Source organism: Trichogramma pretiosum, unplaced genomic scaffold (assembly GCF_000599845.2).
Source record: "Trichogramma pretiosum strain Unisexual culture from Peru unplaced genomic scaffold, Tpre_2.0 scaffold33, whole genome shotgun sequence".
NCBI classification, from domain to species: Eukaryota; Metazoa; Arthropoda; class Insecta; order Hymenoptera; family Trichogrammatidae; genus Trichogramma; species Trichogramma pretiosum.
This window is the reverse complement of record NW_019641610.1, coordinates 414,359-439,859: the sequence shown is the minus strand read 5'-3', so window position 1 is coordinate 439,859 and position 25,501 is coordinate 414,359. Positions and strand designations below refer to the sequence as shown.

The window sequence follows — 25,501 nt, the reverse complement described above, 5'->3', positions numbered from 1 at the left end:
GTTCAATTATTGAGTGTAAACTATTTCATCTGTTATCCTAACATTACCGATCAATCTTTACTGACAGATCTTCAATGCCTGTCCCCAGGAGGCCCACGCCATACTATGGACAACCAGACTACAGATTTTACGAACTCAACAAGAGGCTTCAGCAACGAGCAGACGTAAGTACATTTTTTTATTATAAAAAAAATTTCATTTAATACTGCACTAACGCGTGAATGGAGAAGCAACATACAAGCGTAATATCGTAGCTGCGTGTGGCCAGTAAAAAAGTTGTCGCCAAAGAAAGGACTTTACACGCGTTAGCTGTCAAGGACAAAAAATAATCCAAGCAACGTTTATCCCTTGCGCGAGCGCGCGCGCCAGTGCAAGACGCGCGAGACACTTCGACACCATCGTCCAGACTCGAGAAAGATTTCCGATAGTCGATAAGATATATAGGTACATTTGCCGTGTCGGCTTTGCTGTTGCGCGCGCGCGCGGCTCTTGCTCGTACTGCAGCAAGCTCGTGGCATGAAAATATATATGTACAGGGCTCGAGTGCGGTAACGATCGTCGTCGCGCGATTCTATCGTTTTTCGATCTACGTCTCTTTTTCGCCCGCTTTGCACCGATTTCTTTCAAGCTTACCGTATAATTTACTTGGTTGAATTTTAGCCGACTTTTGCACGAGCGCGTGGCAAGCAAGTAGCAATTGACAGACCGCAGAGATTGTAGAAACTCGCGACTAATCTGTGCAAGTCGACCGGCCAAGTTGTGCGCTGTGCAAGCTTTGGATCGTGCCGGCGTGGAATCTCAAGTTTCAGCACCCTCTCATTATAACCAGCGCCGCAAGCACAGAGTCAATTGACTCTTTCGCAGGGCTGTATATACAAGCGGCGCGTGGGCGTCTATACACTAGAGCCATCGATCTTACTGTCCAGCGGCCGCGTGCCGGCTGGTTATATAGTCGCTCGCTCGCGCGAGTGTGTCGCAAGATCGTTTGCACACGCGTGCCCGCCAAAGAGAGGCTCGATGATTCGGTAATCGCTGCAGGATTAGCCAACACTTACGCCACGCCGCTCGGCCGTCCATCAATCTTATATGCCCTCCGAGAAAGCATCGCTTATAACAGCTTAATAAGCGCTTCATATAGCTCTTATCGGTCAACTTGCCATAGTTCAACTCACATAAAGGCGCACGCGCGCTTGCGGCCAATTCTCCCGAGCTTCGCGCCTACATGCTTTACGTACGACGCATGCCTGCCGCCGCAGCTATACCTATATCCCCTACCATGCACACGTGTGTAATCAACGAGGCGCCACAAGACTGCACAGTGCTCAACCAAAAGAAAGTATTACAACGGGACGAAAGCTGCAGATTTACGATAGCCAAGAGCTGCTAAAATCGCGCGCGATGATCTTTGACGAAAAAAGAAAAAAACGAAATAGCCATATACTTTGGGCTTGTAATGTAACGCGCTTTAAGGAAGTTACTCATTTTTTGCAAAATAGTCACAGCGTTATCGCGGTGTTGAATATTTTATGCGTGGCAAAAAAATTACATTTTAAATTAACAAACGATTTCCAAACTGAGCTTTTACATAGTGAACAAGTTCTAAAAGCTTAGACGCCAATGGTGCTTTATTAAAAATCAACTCTACGACGTCGATCAAGAGAATAGACAAACATTGAAAACGGAGTGTTTCATTAAACAATGGCACGTGAAAGTGTATTATAAAAGTGCAATTTCATACATATACGTATATTATTGTCGTGGCATGACCAGCGACCATAAATCATCTTCGCTTCCTATGCATATGCATAATATACCGGTGCGGTATCTCGCGTCACCATTGGGCGTGCTACACATCGCGCGCGTTATATCGAGCTATGTGTGCGTAGTTTATAAAGCCTCCCAGAACTTATTTCCATGTCTGCATATGCGTATATATATATGTACGAGGCTCGTTAGTATTGTGTCGCTTGTCTAAACGACGGCAACGGATCGTATATTTTCCCTTTTGCTTCCTCTCAATGTTCCGCCACAAACATTTATACAAAACGATGTTATATTTATAAAATCGATTAAGGAAACCCAGCGCGTGCGACGCGACTCTGTTGTTCATAAAATTCACTTGGAAATGGACCCAGCTCGATAAAGTCAGCCAAACGTCGAAAGAGCCGAATATTTTTCTCCCGCTTCTGTGTCCGTTTTGGCGTTCTCGCGCGCATAGATAAATGATAAATATCGTACGTGTATTATATATTCGTATAGACGCACTCTTTGTAGCTCCAAGTGCAGCGCGCCGAGCATTTAGCAAAACTCGTCGGTTTGCTTGAGGATATACGGTGTTGTTGACCCAGGCGCGCGCGCGCGAGCGATGCAAAACAACAACCACTTACAATATATATAGGTATATAACACATTCAAACGCGTGCAGCGGGAAGCGAAAAAAGCAACACATACTCTCGCACACACGATTGAGAATGAGGTGCGCGCTTGGCAGCATATCGGGAGGAGCAAGCGGAATATATTTCAAGTTTTCAGTGTTGAGGCGCACGGTTCTCCTCGCCACGCTCTCACTCTTTCTCTCTCTCTTTCTTTTGCTCACTGTGGCACAGGAAGAGGCATAATTTCACGCGTCGCCTTGTTCACGAGCAAAATTGTTGCTTTTTTCTTATTACAGTTTCATCGGGTTCGCGCATAATTTTAAAGCAATTAATTTAATCGATCATATTTCGAAATGAGCTCGAAATTCGACGCAACGCGTAGCCTGTGCTGCAATTCGTTCTATACGTGAAGCAGTAAATCGGAGGATCATGTGTCCTATATGAGCTAGATGTAATATACGTTACGGAGGGTTTATCGAGTTGTACCTGTGCGTATACACGAGATCAGCGTATACCTGAGCAGCTCACGCGCCTATTTAGCTCTCAAATCGCGCGTGACGTAAATATCAGTGCAAGTTAGAGAGCGATCCGCGCAGCGCGAAACGATAAGATCCCTTGTAACTTTATCCCGCTGGAATCGTTGGTTAGTAATGCATACGCGCGAGTACAGAGCTGAGCAATAATCAAAAGCCATGGTCATATTTTGTAGCTTCCCGTTACATAATTTTTCCTTTATTCAAATAATAACGAGCACTGGTTTTTCTCGTTTTTCAAATCCAAGAACCAAATGGCAGTGCGTGTTATTGAGCGTAGCATAAGCATAAAAATTAATTGGATGACTAGTTGGTATAAATATTTATTTCATGGAAGAAAAATACTGTGAATTAAAGTCTTGGTGAAAAAAATCGAAATCCTTTCCTGACAGACATTATTTTCGACGCTCGCATTCTTATATTTTTCAGTCGATTACGAATACATGTGTGCATATACGTTGAAGCGTGTAAAAGAGCAAAGCCTGTAGCAGTGTGCAGAATGCGTCAGGTGGATGTAGGTGGTCGAGTGAGTAAAGAGCAGCTCGCACTGAAAACGAAGATGCAGCAACGTTCCGAGGATGATGTTGCCGCCACTGCCGGTGCTGCCGCTGCCGCTGCTGCTGTTGCTGCGGCAAGTATACGATGGAGGAAAGAAAGAAAAAAAGAAACTCGAAAGAGAGCAAAAAGAGAAAGAGAAAAAAAGGAGATAAAAAACGAAGCAGAGGCAGCGTACAGGGCGTGCAAGAGGAGAAAAACGACGAGATTCTGAACGGAAAAAGACGCCGTGTTCTCCTCGTCGCGGTAGGTTCAGGGACGTATATCCAAATCCTTTACTTGATAAGGATTTTGAATCGACATTTAGATTTTATTTGAAAATTAACGTTTTTCATTTAATTTCACCTTTGTAGGATATTTTCTAAATTGATAAAGCGAAAATTTATTATATTAAAAGTAGTAAGCGATCGAATCGATTTTACTGGATTTTTCTCTTCCATCGCCTACGCTCTTATGTATGCTATAAATGCGTTAAATTCTGCACCAGTGAGAAAATATAAAGCTAGCGAAGTCGGGGCTCCGGCTTTGCTGGTCCTTGTACTATTGCTATGATTGTTGCTTTTTTTAACGCAGACGTGGCCCCTGCTACACTAGATTTACGTTTCGAGATGTTGTAGAAATTACAGTGCACACGATAAGTGCGCACATGGCTGTGGAAAGATCCGCTTGCTTTCTCAGTCACATGCGCTGCTCGCGCGGGAGCTGAAAAAGCCGCCTCTGTTTCTGCTGCTGTGCAAATGCTTTCTCTCCACACGGCACAGCGGCAGCAGCATCGGCGACTCCGCTCTGCGGCTATGAAGAGAAAGAAGAAACTTTCTCGCTTGTGTACTTGCCATAGCACACACAGAAGAATTGGCGCGTGCTGTTTTCCTTGCGGTGACAGGGCACACGTGCGTACTCGATTTTTCGACAACCTACATTGCACATTTACACGAGCACACGGCCCAGAAACTTCACCGATTAGGCTAACGAGAATCTTTCATCAGTTTTCTGAGTGGCATAGAACATGTGGGACTTCAAAAATCAAACCAAAAAATGTTTAATTCAAACGAGTGTACGCAGAGAATGCATTTCCGTATTTCACAGCTGCCACGCACGTACTACCTTGACAATTGTCATATGATTTAGATAATTAATTACCGTATAAAACTAGTACAATCACTGCAGAATTTAAAGAATCGTGTTCAACAGAGACACAGAGAGCCCTAGTCGATATTATAGGTTGAACGACTCGCATTTATATACCTGCATGCATGAACAACGTCTCGAAAATTGCAACATTGCATGCTAATCTATTGGAGACTTTCTTGATTGGCATGAGAACGAATGAAGTAATAATCTTTGAATTGATTCGTACGCGTGCTGCTGTCGCGATTTTTTCGTACATACAGACGCAAGCACATTTATGAACATTGTATAATTCATTGCGCTCGCTTTATCTGAACACCGATTTTTTCTACGCTTGTGCGCGGAGCTTCATCTACTTCGATAGACGCTACTAGCGCATCAACATGCGCATATGTATATATACATTTATATATATCACTACAGTGAGACTGATAAGTTATCGCTAGTGGAGAGAGAGAGAGAGAGAGAGAGAACTAGTTAAGATAACACTATTTCCGCACGTTTCAGCGGCTTATTTTACATTTAAATTTACAAGTGTTGCGCGGTTTTGTCTTCTTCTTTGCTGGGTACACATTAACGTTAATCTGCATTCGTCACTTCTCACCAGCTTTTCGAATTGTTTCTTTGCATGGTATGCACCAACACCTCCATGTCCTTTCATTTTTATATCTCATGAATGTTATCTCTCGTGACCCACGAAATTAACGAGCATGCGCGTTATTACTGCTTCCACATTTACATCGCAAGGTGTTTATTTTTGTGGTTCTCGCAAAAATAAAACAAAAAATGTCACGCCGAATCGACGACGATCTCACGCAAACTGTTATAATTCATTTTTAGTCAAATATTTTTATTGTAAGTTCTCGATCAATGTTTACTTTACAACTTAATTCTGACTGAAAGAAACGTCAACTGACGAAATTCGTTGAGACGATGCGTGAAACGGAACGAATTTACACGGATAAAATTGTTGTAACTACAGAATGACACTTGACATTTCGATAGCAACATGTTCTATTTTATGTAAAAGAGCAACAAACAAATAGCAAAATCAACTTCAGTTAGAATGGAGCATCAAGTTGATGTTTGCGTGTCCACTGCGGCAGTGCTCGAATCGTGCACACATGGAGCCAAGCTATTACTCCGGCGCGTTAGTAGCTCCGCAATACAGCATCAGCAGTCAAAGCGCCTTGGGTACTGCAGATTTCGTGTCTCCATCACTCTGCAGCCGCGATAAAGACCAATATGTACAGACTCGTGTACGCGCGCCCGTGTGCGTATACGCATTTTTTAATTTGAGAACCCCTTCGACCATTGAGTGTCTATACGAATTACACACTCGTGCACGTGTAAATATACACATGTATTTAACAAATAGATACGTATATATAAGCATGATCTATACATATAGACAGATTCTGACTTGCGTCTGGGTAATAAAATGAGGGCCTCTGTCCTCTCTCGGGGGTGGGGCCCTCCTCGATAACCCATATAGTACCCCCTTCGTTTCTCTCTTTCTCTCTTTATATCCATCTGTATCTCTCTCTCTCTTTCTCTCTCGTTCTAGCGCTACGCGTTTGTTCGCGTGTATATATTCACATATATACATATATCTATACGTATGTATAGCAAGTATATATATATACGTGCGTCTATATAGTCTGTTATATATACAAGTGTACATGCATGTGTGCGTGTGTATGTGTGTATCTCCCTTTGCCCCTCGTGCTCGCGGGCGCGCGCGACGCCCCTGGCCGTATATACTCGAGGCGGCGGCGGCAGCAGCGGCAGCGGCAGTCACTGGCTGGGCTCGTTTTGTCCAATGCTTTCACAGCCAGAGGCAGAATCCTTCTCATTCATTATCGATCCAAGTTTTCGATTGAAATTTTTCAAAAATGGTGGCTGTTTGCGGACGAATTTTACAAATTTTTTGAAATTACTCTCAACCTTATTGATTATGTCGTTGATTTTTACGAGAATTTTTTCGCTAAAAGCCAGAGGTGGAGCGGCCTGACAATACTTTAGCTGCAGTGTATATACACGATCATATACCACCCCTAGTCTCCCCCCTAACAACAGTAGGGTGGTACAGTCGGCAGAAACAGTTCTCGGGTACAGTGGCCCGCAAAATTTTTGGCTTCGTCGTGCACAACTTTTCAAATTTTTTTGGATTTTAACAACATTTTTCGAATAATAATATGCCATAATTTTCTCGTCATTTTAAGAAGTATTTCCATTGTTTTTTCCTGCAATTCGTCTTAATTTTATAATTTTAAGACGTTTAAAATGGTTTTCGAATCATAAGAGGTTAGAACCGACTTCATTTTACATTTTTAAAGGTTATGAACTCACAAAGTATATGTGATTTATTTTTTAATTTTCAAATTAACTGATTTACGTAAAATATTGAATCAATTACAATTTCAAGTTAAAATAAAAATGACTCTGTTAGTCGGTAAAATTGTTGAAATTACTTTAACATTTGATAGCATTAATTCTATTTTATTATTAAGTTATCCAAGTAACTTCTGAGAGCATATTTTTCATTTTTTTATGAATAGTGACGTTAAACAATAACATATATACATTTTTTAAATATTAATTTAAATAATAAATAATTGGGTTGCTCAACATTTTTCAAAACAAAAAATTTCTTACGTCCGAAAAATAGTATATAGTATAATTTATCCTTGATCATTGATATTTTTTTTCGATTGTAATGAATTGGACCTTATCAAAGTTGTTTTATCAAGCAATATTAATCTTTTCAATGCCGTGAGATAAAATGTGTGCGTACACAGAAGTGTCAATACTTTTGAAAATTTTATTTTCGTTTTTATAAATATTTAAATAAAAATTCATAATGTAATAATTTAGATACGTAAGGCTTTTGAAATAAGAAATAAAATTTTATTTGATATTGAATATTTAATAAAGTACAATGATCGGATACACTGCTACAAGAATTATACTTTTTGCGAACTTCATATTGATTTCACATGAAGATCAGTTTTAATAACATAATAAATTGCTTTATGTGTTTATACTATTAACTTTTGTATTAATAAAATATCAGTTAATATAAAACTTTACGATTGATATTGATTCGATCGATGATTTGACGGTTGACAGAGGTCAAACTTGTATAAAATAATTTAGAGCATTGACAAGTATATAATGTCAAAATGTATATCATTTATTTTTTACGTAAATTTAAACTATGTTAAATGCTAAATTAATTATCTATAATGTGTAAGCGATTCACTTACCATCAAAAGCAAATTATTACTACCAACTCTTTTGACATATTGTTAAAATCAATGTTGAAATAGTGGCATAATCAAAGAAAAGTAATTTGTTTGAACGATGTTTAATAACTTATCGAAAGCGGTATCAATGTTTATGAAATATATGGCTAAAATGTATACAACGCAAGTTTCAATCTGAACTTAATAAAATATTGAATTCTCTTAACGAAGAGAATAAATGCTGAAAACGAATGATGTAAAAATGACTCTTGCATATAAAAACGATAAATATATGCATTAGTAATTTGTGAATCAAAGCTAGTAATGCATGAATGCAGCTTCGGTGTCGTCGTCGACTTGGTAGGATCGCGATAACGAGTTCTGCCTCACTGGCCATATTACAAAATGAATGGCATATACTGTGTTATGCGCAGTGCAGTGCAGTGTATGCAGGGCATGCAGAAATGCATGCGCACTACTCGTCAAAACGAGCTGATTGTAAACTGCCCATCGGAGAGTATTTAGCGTTCATTCGACCTGGAGTCGACCACTCGGCAAGACTCTTACTGCCGACTCAAAAATTCTTGAATATAATGCAAAAGTCAGCCGATCTCTTGCTCGTTGCGTCAATGCGGGTATTTTTCTCGCTTAACAAATCTGCATAGACAAAAGCGGAGCTGCGGAGTCAATAATTCAGCTGATAAGGAAGCTGGATCGCGCGACGGGCCAAACGGCCAACGATTTGGCGCGTAAAATCGCGTGGGAGAACAGCAAGATCCAGGCTTATAGCTCTCGCACTGACCGTCGAGAAGGGCAGAGGCAAAGGATGCAAAACGCGAATCTTTTTCTCTCTCTTTCTCGTTCTTCTCGTGACTCGTCCTCGTTGCGCGTGGCGCGAAGCCAGCACGAGCGTATTTCCAGCTTCCATACACGTATGTGTTGGTCTATACGTGTGTGTGTGTGTGTGTGTGTGTGTGTGTGTGTGTGCATGCGCGCGCGCTAAACCAGTTATATAGCCAAGGTGGTTCTGTGGGAACTGTCCGCCTGCATCTCTCGCTGGACTTTCTATATATACACACAAACACGCGCGCGCGAGCGTGCCCGTCTGCAGTAGGGATCGTAGCTAGGACCCACAACGCCTCGGGTCTGTCGCAGCATATACACACTGCAGGTGCTACTCATCCTCTTGCGCGCTCGTGTATACCTATACAACATGCGTCGCTGCATCGTGTAGTTTCTTACGAGATATAATGCGATGCAGCTACCAAACGCTGAAGATTATTGCGTGTACAGTTTTATGGACTCGACATGACCGCCACAACTGCATCGAAGAACAATCGCTTCACGAGATTATGCTTCGAAAATTCATTAAATAAAGTCGATGGTATATCTTGTGCAAAAATTTGGTGTCGTACGCTCGCTCGAGATATTATACGTATGCGAAACGTTCATATAGGTACCCTTGCCATGACTTTTTGGATGGCTGCCCGGCGACGTCGTCGTCGCGACGCATCGCACCCGACTAATACGCCGATAAATCCCCGCGCTAAATTGATTTATAGAGGGTCCGAACTACGAAGACGACTGCGACTACGACTCTGGTGGTGGCGGCGGCGGCGGCGACGGCAGCAGCAGTGGAGACACCAAATCTTCCCTCTTTTTTCCTCTGACCCTGCTGTCGGTGAGCCCTAAGAAAATGTGCACTACCATAGACAGAGAGAAGGCTCGCTCGAGCCTCCTCCGTGTGAAATAATCGATAATTATGTGACTGTCGACGCTATTACACATCGTCCTTCAAATATGTTAAATTATAAACGATGCCATGCTTATCCAACGTACACATGAGCTGCACACTCGAGGATGAAAAAATTTTAAAACTTCAGGTAATTTCATAAGCTTAGGCGTGCTCGGGCACCTCATGTCTTATTCAGTGCATACAAGACGTTTTCCATTATACACACTTGCAATGCACGTATATTATGCATCTCCGTGCGTGCGAGGCGCGATGCTGCGCTTTCTTCTCGCTGCAGGCCGGCGCATGTTATAGCTCACCTTTGCGCCCTTGCGGCCTCGACCTTCTTTTCTTCCGTTGAATATTTTATGCGCTGAGGGTGCGATGATACCTATTGCAATTCAACCAGTACTTTATGAACGAAAGAAATTGTTTCATTATTCCCTGACACGTATGAGCACTCGACTAACAAAATTCGACTCAATTTAGAAAGATTGCATTAGATTTTCACCGAACTTGAGGTTGCAAGTATTTTGCGAGCGTCAACTTTTTGGCTACTTATAGTAGACACACAATAGATGGTTTTTCAAACGCGTAACTGCGTGAAAATTGATTTTTATGCCTCCCGCGACTGTTCACCGCGACAGACGTGTTATATCGAGCAGAAGTTATAAGCACGTGGTCTACGGTTGACTTGGATTATAAAATATTTTTTTTATTGGCAAATGCATCATAAAGATGGTGAAGCAGCGGCGAGAAATACGTCATATTATATAGGTATATATGCGCAGAATAAAAAGTAGCTGGAGTAAGATTTGTTGGGTGAAGTAATTTTATTTACCGATAATATATTTAGATGCGCGTTGGTTTTTCGACGATTTTTGGCACTAGATCGTTGCTGCGCTTCTCTTCGCTTCTCCATTTATCGATCAAAGTTGAACTTACAATGAAGTGCAACAATTGCTAATATTTATGTGTTTCTTTTTTCCATTTTCTAGGATTGCGATAACCTATGGTGGGATTCGTTTGCTAACGAGTTTTTCGAAGATGACGCGACGCTCACACTCACATTCTGCCTCGAGGATGGACCCAAACGATACAGTAAGCTTTCGCACCCAATCTACATTTATCTATTTCATTTCTTCCATTAGCTAGCCAAGTTTCTAATAATAATACATTTTCTGGGCGAGCCGCGCATACGTGCGAAAGAGAGGAGCTTGCGCGAAAAGTTATGTAAACGAAAAATGCAACAGCAATTCGCAGCTAGCCTCGAGTCCACGCCTATTAAATATGTTAAATATTACGCATTAAATATGTATTCATGCAAATTTCCCGTTATAGAATTGCGCTCGTTTTATCCAGACGAGCTTTATTCTTGCGCGGGCGCACGTTGAAAGAGCGCAAGAGAGGGAGAGAGAAGAAAAATCAAATTTTCAATCGTGAGTTTTAATCAAATTCGAACTTATTCTCTCTCGCTCGCTCTCTTTCCATCTCACTTTCGCCTTTATTTCAAGTTCTATTGAACTTTTTTAATTAACGGGAGTGTTTGCCGGCTGATGCGCCAATTTGAACGCGAGAATACACGTTACTGCTTAAGCTATGCCATGCGTCGCGTCGAAAACGAATTAGAGAAAGAAATTATTGTTTAAAAATTATGCATTGTTCATTCTTCGACCTCGCGCGTGAACGGAGATAGATATGGGATTCTCACGTATGCTCGGGATGTATACGGCCTATGTACACGTACCCATATAATAATAAACGTCACGGGAACTAAGCAGAGTATACTTATTCACGTGTGTGTGTGTGTGGTTTTTGTACTTTGCAGCGATAGGAAGGACGTTGATACCCAGGTACTTCCGGTCGATATTCGAGGGCGGCGTGACGGAGCTCTACTACACTTTGAAACACCCGAAGGAATCGTTTCACAACACAAGTATCACGCTCGACTGTGATCAGTGCACTATGGTCACTCACCATGGCAAACCAGCCTTCACGAAGGTAAGGACGCGTTGCGTAACACGCCTATGCGAGCTATAATTTTTCTTTTGCACTCATCTATTTCTGCGAGTCGCGTCATTCATTCTTGCATGCCAAATCTCATATAATCCAAAATCCTGCCGTGCGTTGTGTACAATGTAGGATTTAATTGCGCAGGTGTGTACGGAGGGTAGGCTAATACTGGAGTTCACGTTTGACGACCTCATGAGGATAAAGTCGTGGCATTTTGCGGTGAGGCAGCATCGAGAACTCGTGCCGAGAGCAGTTGTCACCATGTCTCAGGACCCTTCGACTCTTGAACAGTTATCCAAAAACATCACTAGGCAAGGAATCACGAATTCTACGCTCAATTACCTTAGGGTGAGTATCACGTAGCAACCGATCTAAAATACGTCATAGAAAGTTATTTATTTAAATAATTTTTCTGCCCGACAGTTATGTGTGATACTGGAGCCAATGCAGGAGCTGATGTCGAGGCACAAGGCATACGCGCTATCGCCCCGGGATTGCTTGAAAACGACTCTGTTCCAGAAGTGGCAAAGGATGGTTGCCCCGCCGGGTAAGAGAGGTAGACGGACAGTTGCTTTACATGAGAACGACCAACGTCCGCAGTGGATCTAATTTAGTCGCTCGCCCATTGGCTCTTCCTTCTCTCATTCTCGCTCATGCATTTTTTCTTTGATACTGATTTAACGCGCACAGTGAAATGCAATAATTATTACATTCGTATACGATTATAACAATGACATGTGCAATACTCGCCTTCGCAACGTCATTTCGAAAATATCGGTAGTCGACGGCTTGTCTTCTCTTGTAAGCTCATTACATAACCGTGCAAAACTTGTCGAAAATCGACCCAGACATTGAAATGATTTGCCCTAACTCCGCTTGCCGTAGCATTATAATACTATGAGCATAATTGAATTTCGACGTAATCTTCGAATCCTGTTTCACGCTTCTAACCACAAGCGAGGAACACGGACGGTGCATCATAGCCATGCTATCGTAGAGGCTACTATACCTTCATATATTAAAAAATGGCACTATCTTTGTTTATCATGCAAATCGACTGCATACTTCTTTTCTCGCGTCAACGTTGCGCTTGGCTGCCTACCCCTTCAAGTTTATGCGCTTTTATGTTCGTGAATAATGTTCAAGATTTTTTCAAGCGTTTTCAATCGAGTTGTTATTACTTTTTTCATACGATTTTAATTTATTTTAAGTTATTTTCTTTATTTGTTATATTTTATTACTTTGACTAAATAGAAAATATCAATTTTTAATGAAACAAATGAGCTTCAATGATGCGGTCGACTTTTTCTCACTTGAACTGGTGTTTATTATCATTCATCCTTTACGAGATCAATGAAGCCTTGAAATTTATCGTGTGTGACACGGGCGTGTAGGACATGAGTTCGCATACGAAATTGAGATAAATTTACTCATCAGTTTCGACATACCAAATAATATTTCAATTATTTTTTTTTTTTGTATGGTCATGACTATTTAATAAATTTTAGGATGTAGTATTCTCTTCTGGTACCTTTGACGATTTGAAAAATCATCCGAAATTTTCAGCTTGCATTGTTATAATCGTATATCTTTTAATCGTTAAAGCAGAAAATTTTGCCTATGAAATAAAAATAAAAGTGGTAAAATGACAATGACGATGACTATGATGCTTTTGTAATAATTTTATTGACTATTTTGTATAATAAACCACGTGCATGTGTTGTCTGTATATAAAGTTTTTACCATGTTTATAAACGTAAGAGACCTTTGATGCAGAGAAAGGTCCACTGCAGAGTAGTTTTATTATAGTTGAGCTTATAAATATATACATATAAATATACGTAAACCTAGTGTACATTATTATATGTGTATATTTTTCATGCAATCATATTTTTTTTTATGATTTATTTGTTTATCAATTTTATTTAAAAATAATAATACCGAGTTATAAATTATGTTTACAAAATTCTACCATTTAATAATGAATTACAATTTTGTCAAATTGATAATTTAGACTGAACTTGATGTTAATATTTTACTGGTTTTGTTCATTATCAATATGACCATAGAAAAAAAATATGGGCATTCAATGATAACAAGCCTACACAAATACCAAAAGTTTTTTAAATGTTAAATCTTAAATAAATAAATATTTTTTTAATAATTCTTTTTTTAATAGCTGTTTTAAAAAATTACAGTTTAAATTTACAATTTTTTTTTCACATGCTTTGTAAAACACTAAAACTTTTTGTTTATGATTGATATGAATGATAGTTATGAAAGATGCATAATTAACTCGATTTGTTTTGATTTACAGAGTCTCAAAGACCCGCTAACAAAAGAAGAAAGAGAAAAGGAAGTGCGTCTGGACCAGGAAGCAATGCACCTCCAGCACCGAGTAAAAAAAGATCGCCAGGACCTAACTTTTCCTTAACTACCCAGGTAATTTTTTCCGTACTATTTTATGCTATTTTTACGAGTATTTGGCAAGCCCATATTAATCCATTCTGAAGTGAGTATATAGCTTTATGCTACATAAGTACGAATATTAACAGATTTCCTGTACTGTTCAGGATGTTATGGTCGTGGGTGAACCTTCCTTGATGGGTGGCGAATTCGGGGATGAGGACGAAAGACTGATAACGAGGCTAGAGAACACACAATATGATGCCTCAAACAGTTTAGATCCGCACAGTCATGAATCAACAGGAGGACCACCACCGCATCCGCATCAATTTCATTCGGAACCACAGCCAGGAAATTCTTGGCCTCCAGACAGAGGTCCAGGACCTCCGCAAGGCGGGCCTGGTAGCCAGGTAATGTATACATTTCTCAGACTTTTTTTATTCTCTGTTTGAAAAATTAAGAACTTTGAATGAACAAATTTTTTTCTAATGCAATCCAGGGGGTACCAGGAGGCCAGGGCGGTGCTGGAGCTGGCGTTCAAGGTCCACAAGACGCCAACCAGCAACAGCAAGACAAGAAGAGCCCCGCAGTGAGCCAGTGAGGCCAGGAGTCCCCGCGCCCCCCTACCAGGGGGCGACGGGGGCGCAGGCCCAAGAATGTGGCTCCCTAGCGGGGCGAGAATTCTCAACTCCCCTCAGCCGCTTACCTTGCCGGCGCCTCAGCAGCCACCGCCTCTTTACCCTCGACAGCGGCTCGTTATTCTCAAATTGGAACCCTGCCTTTGCCTCCAAATGCCCACCAAGTATCCATGGACTCGATACAACAGCAGGGCAATTTGAGTCAACTGTTGCAACAAGGCCAACAAGCTCTCGGTTCTACTCCAACTAACTCAGGACAAACTCCACTCCAGAGTATATTGCAACAAGTATTCTATCTTCAGCAAATTGAATATTTGCTTACTCAACATGGTCATATCTGAGAAGCTTATTAGTGCATCAAAAACCGAGGAGCATTTACCAACTCAATGTGCTAATTTATTGGTTGACTATTCTTTGTATGATAATATTTTTGTCCAAGGTCAGAGCATGGTTGTTTAAAAGACATTTTTTTATATCTAAAATAGTTAATATTTTCACTAAGACATTGTAAATATCTTTTTCAAATGAACTGTATCATTGCGGATTTTAGTTAATATGAGTTGGTAAATGATTAGTCTTTCGCTGCATAAGTACAATTCTTATTATTTTGAGAAGATTCATCAATTTTGTGCATCTTAATTAATTGAGAACAAAGAGAGACGGTTAACTCATAAGTTTCGTTTAGTGCATAAAAATGAACATTCAGCGTGTGATATATAATATGTGTACTTGTGACGTGGGTTTAAGGGAAATATACATATAGATTATTCATGCAAGAAGAAAATATTGATGGAAGTGAAAAACGTAGATGTGAAAAAAATTAACGAGAAAACTCAATTTTAAGATGCAGAAGTGTGACTATACTTGTAAACGAAATATACAAATCATAGAAGAGCATTGAAGATTTTCCACATTAAGAAGAAGTATTGTCATACGTGGCAAATAAACTTTCATCCGTAAATTTTGACGCGGAACTGTGAATGAATCTCTATCCGTCAACAGTATTGATATGATAATAGTATAAAGAATTATAATAATGTAAGAAGAACGTAGTATATAATAATGCGCAGAAGAATGTCAGTGGGGATTTTAAATTTTAATAAAGCAAGAGTGTCGGTTAAAGAGAAAAAATTTTGCATGCAAAACGTGTAAATCTGTACCCTCAGAAATTTCGAATGAGGAAGGATTTAATTTTAACGTAATTCTATATCTAAAACATTAAAATAAACACTGTTGATTTTACATGAATTTTTAATCTAAATGTAGTCTGTAACTAATCATAGTAATAATGATTTTGAATTTATCAAAACATTTTTATTTTCTACGATAAAATCATGATCAAAATGCAAAAATCATATCAATATATCAAATGGTTTATTTCACTTTTATAAATGAGTTGACTAATAAATTAATAATCAAATACTATCTTTCATGTCGACTGTAAAATACACGATGAGTTTTTGAAATGATCATTTGCATTGTTACTTTGTAAAACAAAGAAACCTTAGATTGTTTCAAAAATACATCGTGTTACCTTGAAGTGAAAGTATAGTAATAAAGAAATTTTAAGTTCTTTTTTATAAAAATTTTTTAAAGTTGTCATTATGCCATTTGGAAATGAATATAGTTCCTTGTTGTTTTTAAGTTAAGTATGGTAAATATATGTTTCTTGCTATATTTGTTCCTATTGTCTCAATATTTACTATCCATTGCAAAAACCTCTCAACTTCAAACAATTTTTCAACTTAGTCTTACCTTTATCAATAATTGAGGAAAGTTTTAAAATAGTAATTAAAAAAAAATTAAACAAAGTTCGCATTATTATATGATTACTGGTTATGTTTTTTAAATTTTCAGTCGAAAAATAACATGAAATTTTCAAAAGTTTTACTTTTATACTTTTATTATTTCAGTTTTATTAATTCAGTTCAATTAAAAATTTTATTAATTAGAATTTAAGTCCTTCCTCGTTATAAGACGTTCAATTGCTTGAATAATTTGTTGTCTTAGTCAAAGTTATGTCGAAGTCAGGGTAAAAATGCGATGTTAAAACTCGTTTTCTGAGACTTCTACTAAATAATTTTCTAAGCAGTACTGTGGTATTCTTAAGAAAATTGAACAAAAGACACTAATGAGTCACCAAGAAAAACATGTAGAAGAGAGTTTCGAAATACGAGATTCAAATTTTTCTGTTTTTCCATCGTCGACTTCAGAACTTCTTATTGTTAAAAAAAAAAAAAACCGTTTAACAGCTAATAGTACAAGAATTCAAATCACTTCGTTAAAAATAATTGCGTGCAAAAAATCTTTAAATGATGCAGATTTGTTCACATGCTTCGAACAGTAATCAGAATCCGTCAAAGTTCAAAAAATTGCATTAAACTTAAAACTACAGATGATTTAGAACTACATGCGAGGTAACCGATACAGTTCCAATGCGAAGTGCGTGCGTCAGAAATTATTCGTGGGTGCATAAATTGATATTCTACTTATGTGAATGAAACACGAAATGTATGAATTTTATGGAATGATCCATGGGGTTTAGAGTAAATGATCTATTGAGAAATGTTGTATATTATCACGAATTATATGACTATTATAATAAATTATTATTATCTAATGAGAATTGAATTAACAACAAAAAAAGTACATGAATGAAAAGAAATAGGAAATTTTTAATTGTTAGCAAAGCACCGAAGTCGCGAGGTAAATAGAAAAAAATGATAATCTTCTCGAAAGAATTGATACGTAGCATTAAATTGAATAAATTCGTCGATTAAATATCTGAGTTGACGACGAAAGCCAAACTCAAGGAAATTGTACATCGAGCGCCTAAATTATTATTTTCTATTTGTCTATATTGAGAGAAGTGCATTAGTAACAATCACTCGATGTAAAATAATTAATAGCGGAACATCGATTGTATATAAATATCTATGTAATAATTGTTCTTTCCTCGTGTATTCAATTTACATCAACAGCTTTTCTTTGAACTTTTTATTACAAACTTCGATAACGTTTTGAAACGTTGCAATTTTTATATCGAATGCTTAAGGAATTTGCTGTAATATTGAACACTTTTAATACGCAAAAACTAAAAATAATCTAAAATCATGTTAACAAATTTTTATGTATATCGTTCTACATGAATGATAAACAAATTCCTTGATTTATTCGAAACGAAAGTGTCGTTGTGTTTTTACTTATTAATTCATTATTGATTTATAATTCAATTGTAAAATACACGTAATATTATTTGGTGGAACGATTATTATTATGATTTCTGTAAAAAGACTATTTTGATATTTTTAAAGTTAAATTACTAGCTATGTATTTAGGTAGAAAGATAAGGAATCGATTGAAAATTTTTATCTTACAGCCATAGAATTTTTCTACTTTGGTAAGGGATAAAATAATGTATAAGTCTCTTGTTATAGCTCAGAAACTAGCTGGAAGGAAATGAAGATGTTTTTAAAATTTAATATATTCATGTTCAAATTTGAATTGTAAGATGAACCTAAACAGGCTGAAAAGCAGGTTGTATATAAAGCTAAAACCAAAACGAGTCTAGATATCTTAGTAGAATGATGACTTGAAAAGTCAATTGCTTAACCGTCGAAGACTTGTAGTTTTGGTTTTATTTTTAAGACACTGAAAGGGTGAATTTATCGCGGCTTTTAAATAACGTTTGACGAGTAGTTACTTGCAGCAAAAAAATCGTATAAGAATTCCATGTCTGTAGTCCAAGTTTTTATTTGTCAATCAATCAAAAAAAATCGATTTCGGTGACAATTTTTTTTTAAACAGAGACAAAAATCGATCGATGCGAAGGTGAATCGACGTAGTGTATAAAAAAAAAAATAAAAGTAAAAGAATACTAGCGAAATAGGAGCGATTATTGTGTGCAAGGATATAATATGTACCCTTCTAATGGAGGTGAGTTAGCTCGGTATATTATATTAATATACATTCAAAGTTGACTCATTGCCATGACCAATAAAGTAATAAGAAGAAAATGTCATCTAATAACATTTTTACGCACTCCCCCCAAAAAAACAAGTTTTATCCTTGTCACTTGTATTATAGCAACATGTGTTTAAAAAAGTCCACCATTATATGTATGTAATCAAAATTGTAACTGAAAAACGTTAATAAAAAACGATATTCCAAATATGCATTATATTTAACTTTCCTCTAGTTTTGAATGAGCTCAGTTTTTAATTTCAAATTGAATTAACTTGAAAATTTGCTACACGCTTCGATAAAAAAATTACTTTGAGTAATTCAAGCGGGAGATGTAAAGTTTAATTATCAATATCTTTTACTTGTTATGCGAATTAAAGAGTTAATTTACAAAATAAGTTGCATTGTGCAGGTATAACGAATTTCGCGCGCTTGGTAATGATAACCTCCGGTTTTAAAATGGCAAACTCGGCTCCCGGAGTTCGAACTCGACGCAATGACTGAAAGCACATTTTGGCATTGAAAATCGACGATTTTATGCTTCGAATCAGGGAAAAATTTAGCGGACCCATCAATATCATAAAAATCGAATTTTTGTTCGCCTACTCTTTTCTCGCGACGTTTTAATACGTCGATTATCTTATACAAGAATTGTAGACTGATGACGCGGTCGCGCGTATGAGTCGTGCAGTTGTTGCCGTAGAACATTCCGGAGCGAGAAGGTGCGCAAACTCGAGTTCGCTGGTCGTCGTTTCATCGCCAGCTATTGCGATTGCATCACAGAACTACACAGCACGTGAACTAAGCTGCAACTCGAGCACCGGGAACGAGATAGTCAATAACTTTTTTTTATAAAACGAAAGTTAAGGCGAAGAATTTATAAAAAAGTCAAAATGTTGAGCGCCGCTAGATTAATCAGCAAGAACATTTGCGCCCAGGGCTACGAGTCTTATGCCCAAAAACATCAATTTAGCACCATTGTTAAAAATGTGAGTACTCGTCTTTATTCATTGGGTGAATTACAGTCCGGCTACTAAGAATTTGCGATATTCAGCTCATTTATTAGTTATTTATTAGTCGGTTCCTTCCTCTAAGTTTATGACTAGCTGTCATCTAATTTCCGAGTTATTAAACATCTTAATTTTGTAAATTGTACCCGCTTAATTATGTCATGTTGATTTGGAGGTTATATGGGGCGAGGATGTTTCGGCAACGAAAGAGTGCACTTATCTGGATCTGTGTTGCATCGATTTTCACGGATAAAATTTATCGACTCTTCTCTAATTGACTGCTTCCTAAATCGAGTGTTAACTTATGATGTATTATTGCATCAGTAGCTAGTAACGTAACACTGACGATTCATTTCGCATTGAAACGTTTAGTCAAGTACTGGTGACTCACGAATGAAAAGGGCCAAGTTAATCTTGTCAAATCGGATGAATTTTGTAGAATTACTGTAAATTCATTGAACATTTTTATTTTATTTGCTCCTAGTTGCACACTTTATCTAATCTCATACTTGAGCAATCTTCCGAATAAGCGGCCAAGATACACCACACGTTGCACCATTTGCCGGCTTGGTCACGCTGTGGGGGCTTTCGAGTTGTTTCGTGAAATTTCGATGAGTTACACACTATTTTTTTCAGTTCGTTTTTACTATGTATATGCTAATGAACTTGTTTGCTCTGAACTTGTTTATAGTTTTAACTATTTTGGAACAAATATATTGTACTTCTTTCAATTGCGAAAAAGAAAGAAAATTTTAATTTCGGTCTACAACCCATCACCTTTACAAAGTATATGCATATTTTAAAATCGCGATGTATTATATAAATATTTTTTCAAACAATATTTTGTTTAAAAAATGTCAAATTGAAATAGCTTAATTTTTTAAAGTACTTAATGATTATATTTGTTACTTATAGGTTGCTGCCACACAAATCATCTCATCCAAACACCAAAATGGTTTTCAACAATATAGATATAAGTAAGTAACAAATTGTTTTTTTATACAAATTTTTTGAATCATAAATAAAAAAAAATTTGTCTATGTTCATCTATGTTACAATTGAAAATACTTCTTATTAAATATTACCATTTATTATGAATTATAGATCTGAAGGAGTCAAAGGAGCTGTTATTGGTATTGATCTTGGAACAACGTTTTCTTGTGTTGCGGTCATGGAAGGAAAGCAACCTAAGGTAATTGAAAATGCTGAAGGATCAAGAACCACACCTTCATATGTTGCATTTACCAAAGACGGAGAAAGGTTAGTTGGTATGCCAGCTAAACGCCAAGCTGTAACAAATTCAGCCAACACATTCTATGCTACCAAGCGTCTCATTGGCAGAAGATTTGAAGATGCCGAAGTAAAAAAAGACATGTAAGTTTTATTAAGGTTAAAATTTATCTCAACTTTTATTAACTTCAATTTCAAATATAACTAATGTGTAATTATTGTAAAATAGGCAAACAGTATCTTACAAAATTGTCAAAGCTTCAAATGGAGATGCTTGGGTCCAAGGAAGTGATGGAAAAATGTATTCTCCTAGCCAAATTGGAGCATTTGTCTTGATGAAAATGAAAGAAACTGCTGAAAGTTACTTGGGTACTCCAGTAAAAAATGCAGTTGTCACTGTTCCTGCATATTTTAATGACTCGCAGAGACAGGCCACCAAAGATGCTGGTCAAATTGCAGGATTAAATGTCTTAAGAGTAATCAATGAACCTACTGCTGCTGCTTTAGCGTACGGCATGGATAAAACTGAAGATAAAATGTAAATTATTATTTGAGACATATTTTAAATACTTTTTTGTTTTTTACAAATACTCTAACTTACAATTTCACTATTTCAGTATTGCTGTTTACGATTTGGGTGGTGGTACTTTTGATATTTCCATCTTGGAAATCCAAAAAGGTGTCTTTGAAGTAAAATCGACCAATGGTGACACATTCTTAGGTGGTGAAGATTTTGACAATGCTCTTGTCAACTATCTTGCCAATGAGTTCAAGAAAGACGTAAGTGTTATATTAATTTATTATTATTTGGGTCCTTCAGCACATTAATAGAAAGCTTACCTTTTCAGCAAGGTATTGATGTCCATAAGGATGCTATGGCTATGCAACGTTTGAAAGAAGCCGCTGAAAAGGCTAAAATAGAATTGTCAAGCTCCCAACAAACTGATATTAACTTACCCTACCTGACCATGGACGCCAGTGGTCCAAAACATTTGAATTTGAAATTGAGCCGAAGTAAATTTGAGTCTCTTGTCGCTGATTTAATTAAGCGTACAATTGCACCTTGCCAGAAAGCTCTTGGAGACGCAGAAGTCTCTAAATCCGATATTGGTGATGTACTTCTTGTTGGTGGAATGACTCGTGTACCCAAAGTACAACAAACTGTCCAAGAAATCTTTGGTAGACAACCATCAAGAGCAGTCAACCCTGATGAAGCTGTTGCTGTTGGTGCAGCTGTTCAAGGTGGCGTACTAGCTGGTGATGTTACTGATGTCCTTTTGCTTGATGTCACTCCACTTTCTCTAGGTATGTTTCACTATCATTTTGAATATTTGAGTTACTGAAATTATAATGATGTTTGACTAATCTTCTCTCTGAAAAATTGAGGTGGACAAATTTATTTCTGAAAATGAGTTATACATTCATTAATTTTTTTTATAGATATATAAAAACTTTAACATTATTAATTTTTTAGGTATTGAAACCTTGGGTGGTGTTTTCACAAGATTGATCACTCGTAACACTACCATTCCCACCAAAAAAAGCCAGGTGTTCTCTACTGCCGCTGATGGCCAAACTCAAGTTGAAATTAAAGTTCATCAAGGTGAACGTGAAATGGCCAGTGATAACAAACAACTGGGTCAATTCACCCTTGTTGGTATCCCACCAGCACCCCGAGGCGTCCCACAAATTGAAGTTACATTCGATATTGATGCTAACGGTATTGTTCACGTTTCGGCCAGAGATAAGGGAACTGGAAAAGAACAGCAAAGTAAGTCAACAAAATTATTGAACATTTTTTAGGCATGTATAATTTTTCAATGATGTTTATATTTTTCGTCTCTGAAAATTACATTTCAATGTAATATATGTGGTAAAATTAGCTGAGATTTTCGCTTAAAAAAAAATATATTCTCTAAAAATGGGTTACAATAATAAATAATAAATTCTACATTGTTTAGTTGTTATCCAATCCAGTGGTGGATTGAGCAAGGATGAAATCGAAAACATGGTTAAGAATGCCGAACAGTACGCCAAGGAAGACAGAATAAAGAAAGAACGAGTTGAAGCTGTCAATCAAGCCGAAGGAATCGTTCACGACACTGAAGCTAAAATGGAAGAATTCAAGGCTCAACTTCCTCAAGAAGAAGTATGTTTTTCATGAATCAAAGCTTATTCATTTCATTACTTATACTATGAATTCTAATTTATTTCATCATTTTAATTTTTTAGTGTGACAAATTGAGGGAATTGGTTGCCAAGATGAAAGAAACCTTGGCTAAAAAAGACGAGATGGACCCAGAAGAAATCAAAAAGCAAACTAATGAGCTTCAACAAGCCAGCTTGAAGCTTTTCGAAATGGCTTACAAAAAGGTACGTTATTTAACTTTATTCAATTATCATTTCTATTTATCATTTTGAAAATTCGTTTGTCAATACCGTGATGCTTCTATTTTTCGTCTCTCAAAATTACATTTAAATGATGTAATATATGTGGACTTATATGACTGAGTTAAATATTTAAATGCAGTATAATTTTAAGTTGAAATACATCTTTTAAATGTTTATTAATTAAATAATTTGTATTTCCAGATGGCTGCTGAACGCGAGGGAAACCAACAACAATCCACAGAAACCGAATCTGAAGAGAAGAAAAAAGAAGAGAAGAACTAAATATAAAATTATAGACCTGAACCTAAAATTGTTTACTTGCCATCAGACAAGAGGCTATTCGCTAATACTAGTTATTATAGCTTAAATATTCGATGCTTGGTAAATGAAAAAAAAATTACGAAGTATCGAAATGAATAGCAAGAAGCCAGGTTATTTTATACCAGGAATTTCTGACGATGTTTTGATTGAGACTGGATTCTTAATCTTTATAAATCTACGGAACGATTTTCTATACATCAAAAATGTTAAAATATGACATTAAAAATTAAGTTTGACAATTATGTCTGATGACTAGAATAATAATTAATTGTTTGTAAGTGGTTGAACAATTTAATCTAAAGTCAAAATTTTATTAGACGATTCCAACGAGAAGCATTCTGATTTATTTGCTCAATTTTTTTATAGCTCAGTTTTTAAAATATCTCGGTAAATGGAGTCTTGAAGTGAATTAGTAGATCACCTCCTGATAATTATTTCAAGCCTTCATTTTCCTACATCAATTAGAAACTCAGCTTTAAATTAATGCGCTTTGACAAGCACAATATGTACAAAATGGAAATCATTGTTAAAGTTTTAGTTTGTAATAATGTATATGTAAATAATCATTTTTTAATGATAAAAAGTTATTTAAAACTATTTTACATCTATTTTTTCATCCAAATTCAACGCCAAGTACAACTTTATTAAATTAATAAAATCAGTTTCGTGTATCGTCTATCTAATTTGATTAAAGTTGGTGAATCTTCATTTCGCATATGTAATCCGAAAAAACGATAACTTTTCTGAACACGTTTGAAATGATTAAACATATTGAGAAATTAGTTCTTCATACAATATACGATTTATAAACATCCAATTGATGTGTACGTACGAAAAATTACATGAATTATTCTTACATGAATAATAATGATTATTATTTTTACATGAATTAATTTTCTCGGAGATAATTGTTGAATGATAGTTATTTCTTCTGTAAAAATAGTGTTTGGTCTCATATTATTGGCTAATGGTGGCAAGTTAACTGCATTAACTGGTTCAATTTATGTTACAGTCGCATTATATGATACAAAAAATTTTGTAAATCGAGTTGGGGAATTTGTGATCAGTGCCTAAATTACATACTTATTTTAGCATTACTAAATTTATTCGATACCTATATATCATTCAATTACGTCGTTTTGAATTTTCAATAGAAACATTACTCAGATTTTATGAAATTTTTACGCAGTTTTTTACTTTTACACATATGAAATAAGTATGTAGTTTCAATTGAAGCTCTAAATTACAAGATTCCTGACTTGTAATCAAGGACATTTTTAAAGGGCTTGTTTTGAATGTAATACTATTTTAGAGTATATAGATGGATATAGAATGTTATGATATGTAAATTGTGTACATATTTAAATGCTTACGTGCTTCACAAATAATTTAGCGAGCTGTAAAGGCTTTTAAAAATCGGAAAAACATTTTTAGCATCGATTTATTGTTATCTAATGTCGGTAATTTTTTAAAATTTGAAATTACTTTCGGAATTGTCTTTACTTTAATTTTGAAGTATTTCGATTTTATTCGCTTTTTATCGCCAAAAGATGATTGAATAGTTACAAAGCGAGTGAGTATGAATGAAAAATAGTGAAAATGAAATGTAGTTTATCTTAGTAGTTAAATTGAAATTTTTAGATTATGTGAATTAAAAACTATGTGAAACATTCATTCAAGTACGGCTGTATCATTTGAATGTGACACTTACCTGACTCAAATTTTTTATCTTGAAAATCACCTACACTTATTATTTATGTTTTGTCTTGTTTGTTCAATAAAATACTTTGAAACCATTTTGAGATTTTTTTTACAAATCTACAAATGCATATTTTTTAACATGATAGTGAAAATACGAAAAGTCAAATATTTTATTTAAATCGAAGGTCTTATTCTTAATTTTCTTCATTTTTTGGGTTCATTTTTTCCATAACTTTAGCTTATAATTATTGATTCTT

General features: G+C 36.6%; 2 protein-coding genes across 9 annotated transcripts in view; both read left to right on the top strand.

The window, feature by feature from the left end:
* Window positions 1–16,305, top strand: part of LOC106649017 (LIM domain-binding protein 2-like) — an 88,960-nt gene extending 72,655 nt beyond the window's left edge. For 2 of the 8 annotated variants that reach the window (XM_023458553.1, XM_023458549.1), the window contains 8 exons: window positions 89–164; window positions 10,570–10,672; window positions 11,400–11,572; window positions 11,714–11,932; window positions 12,008–12,140; window positions 13,902–14,026; window positions 14,158–14,400; window positions 14,490–16,305. In XM_023458553.1, the coding sequence (XP_023314321.1) occupies window positions 89–164; window positions 10,570–10,672; window positions 11,400–11,572; window positions 11,714–11,932; window positions 12,008–12,140; window positions 13,902–14,026; window positions 14,158–14,400; window positions 14,490–14,591 (1,174 nt within the window). In that variant the 3' untranslated portion in view covers window positions 14,592–16,305. Of the gene's footprint in view, window positions 1–67; window positions 165–10,569; window positions 10,673–11,399; window positions 11,573–11,713; window positions 11,933–12,007; window positions 12,141–13,901; window positions 14,027–14,157; window positions 14,401–14,489 lie in introns of all 8 variants that reach the window. The other 6 variants (XM_023458551.1, XM_023458547.1, XM_023458552.1 and 3 more) reach the window with 4 other exon arrangements.
* Window positions 16,306–19,341: 3,036 nt separating this feature from the next.
* On the top strand, window positions 19,342–25,217 carry LOC106648979 (heat shock 70 kDa protein cognate 5). Its single transcript, XM_014366220.2, has 10 exons — window positions 19,342–19,580; window positions 20,517–20,578; window positions 20,706–20,975; window positions 21,061–21,369; window positions 21,449–21,611; window positions 21,680–22,136; window positions 22,306–22,602; window positions 22,793–22,980; window positions 23,064–23,204; window positions 23,424–25,217. The coding sequence occupies exons 1-10, from the start codon at window positions 19,485–19,487 to the stop codon at window positions 23,502–23,504; spliced, it is 2,064 nt and encodes a 687-aa protein (XP_014221706.1). The 5' UTR covers window positions 19,342–19,484; the 3' UTR covers window positions 23,505–25,217.
* The last annotated feature ends 284 nt before the right edge of the window (window positions 25,218–25,501 follow it).

What these genes read in the sequence shown, in the direction of transcription:
- LOC106648979 (XM_014366220.2), top strand. Translation starts at nt 19,485, where the DNA reads ATGTTGAGCGCCGCTAGATTAATCAGCAAGAACATTTGCGCCCAGGGC. An exon ending in GCCGAAGTAAAAAAAGACAT is followed by an intron (nt 20,976 to 21,060) that starts GTAAGTTTTATT and finishes ATTGTAAAATAG; the next exon opens with GCAAACAGTATCTTACAAAA. An exon ending in AACTGGAAAAGAACAGCAAA is followed by an intron (nt 22,603 to 22,792) that starts GTAAGTCAACAA and finishes TACATTGTTTAG; the next exon opens with TTGTTATCCAATCCAGTGGT.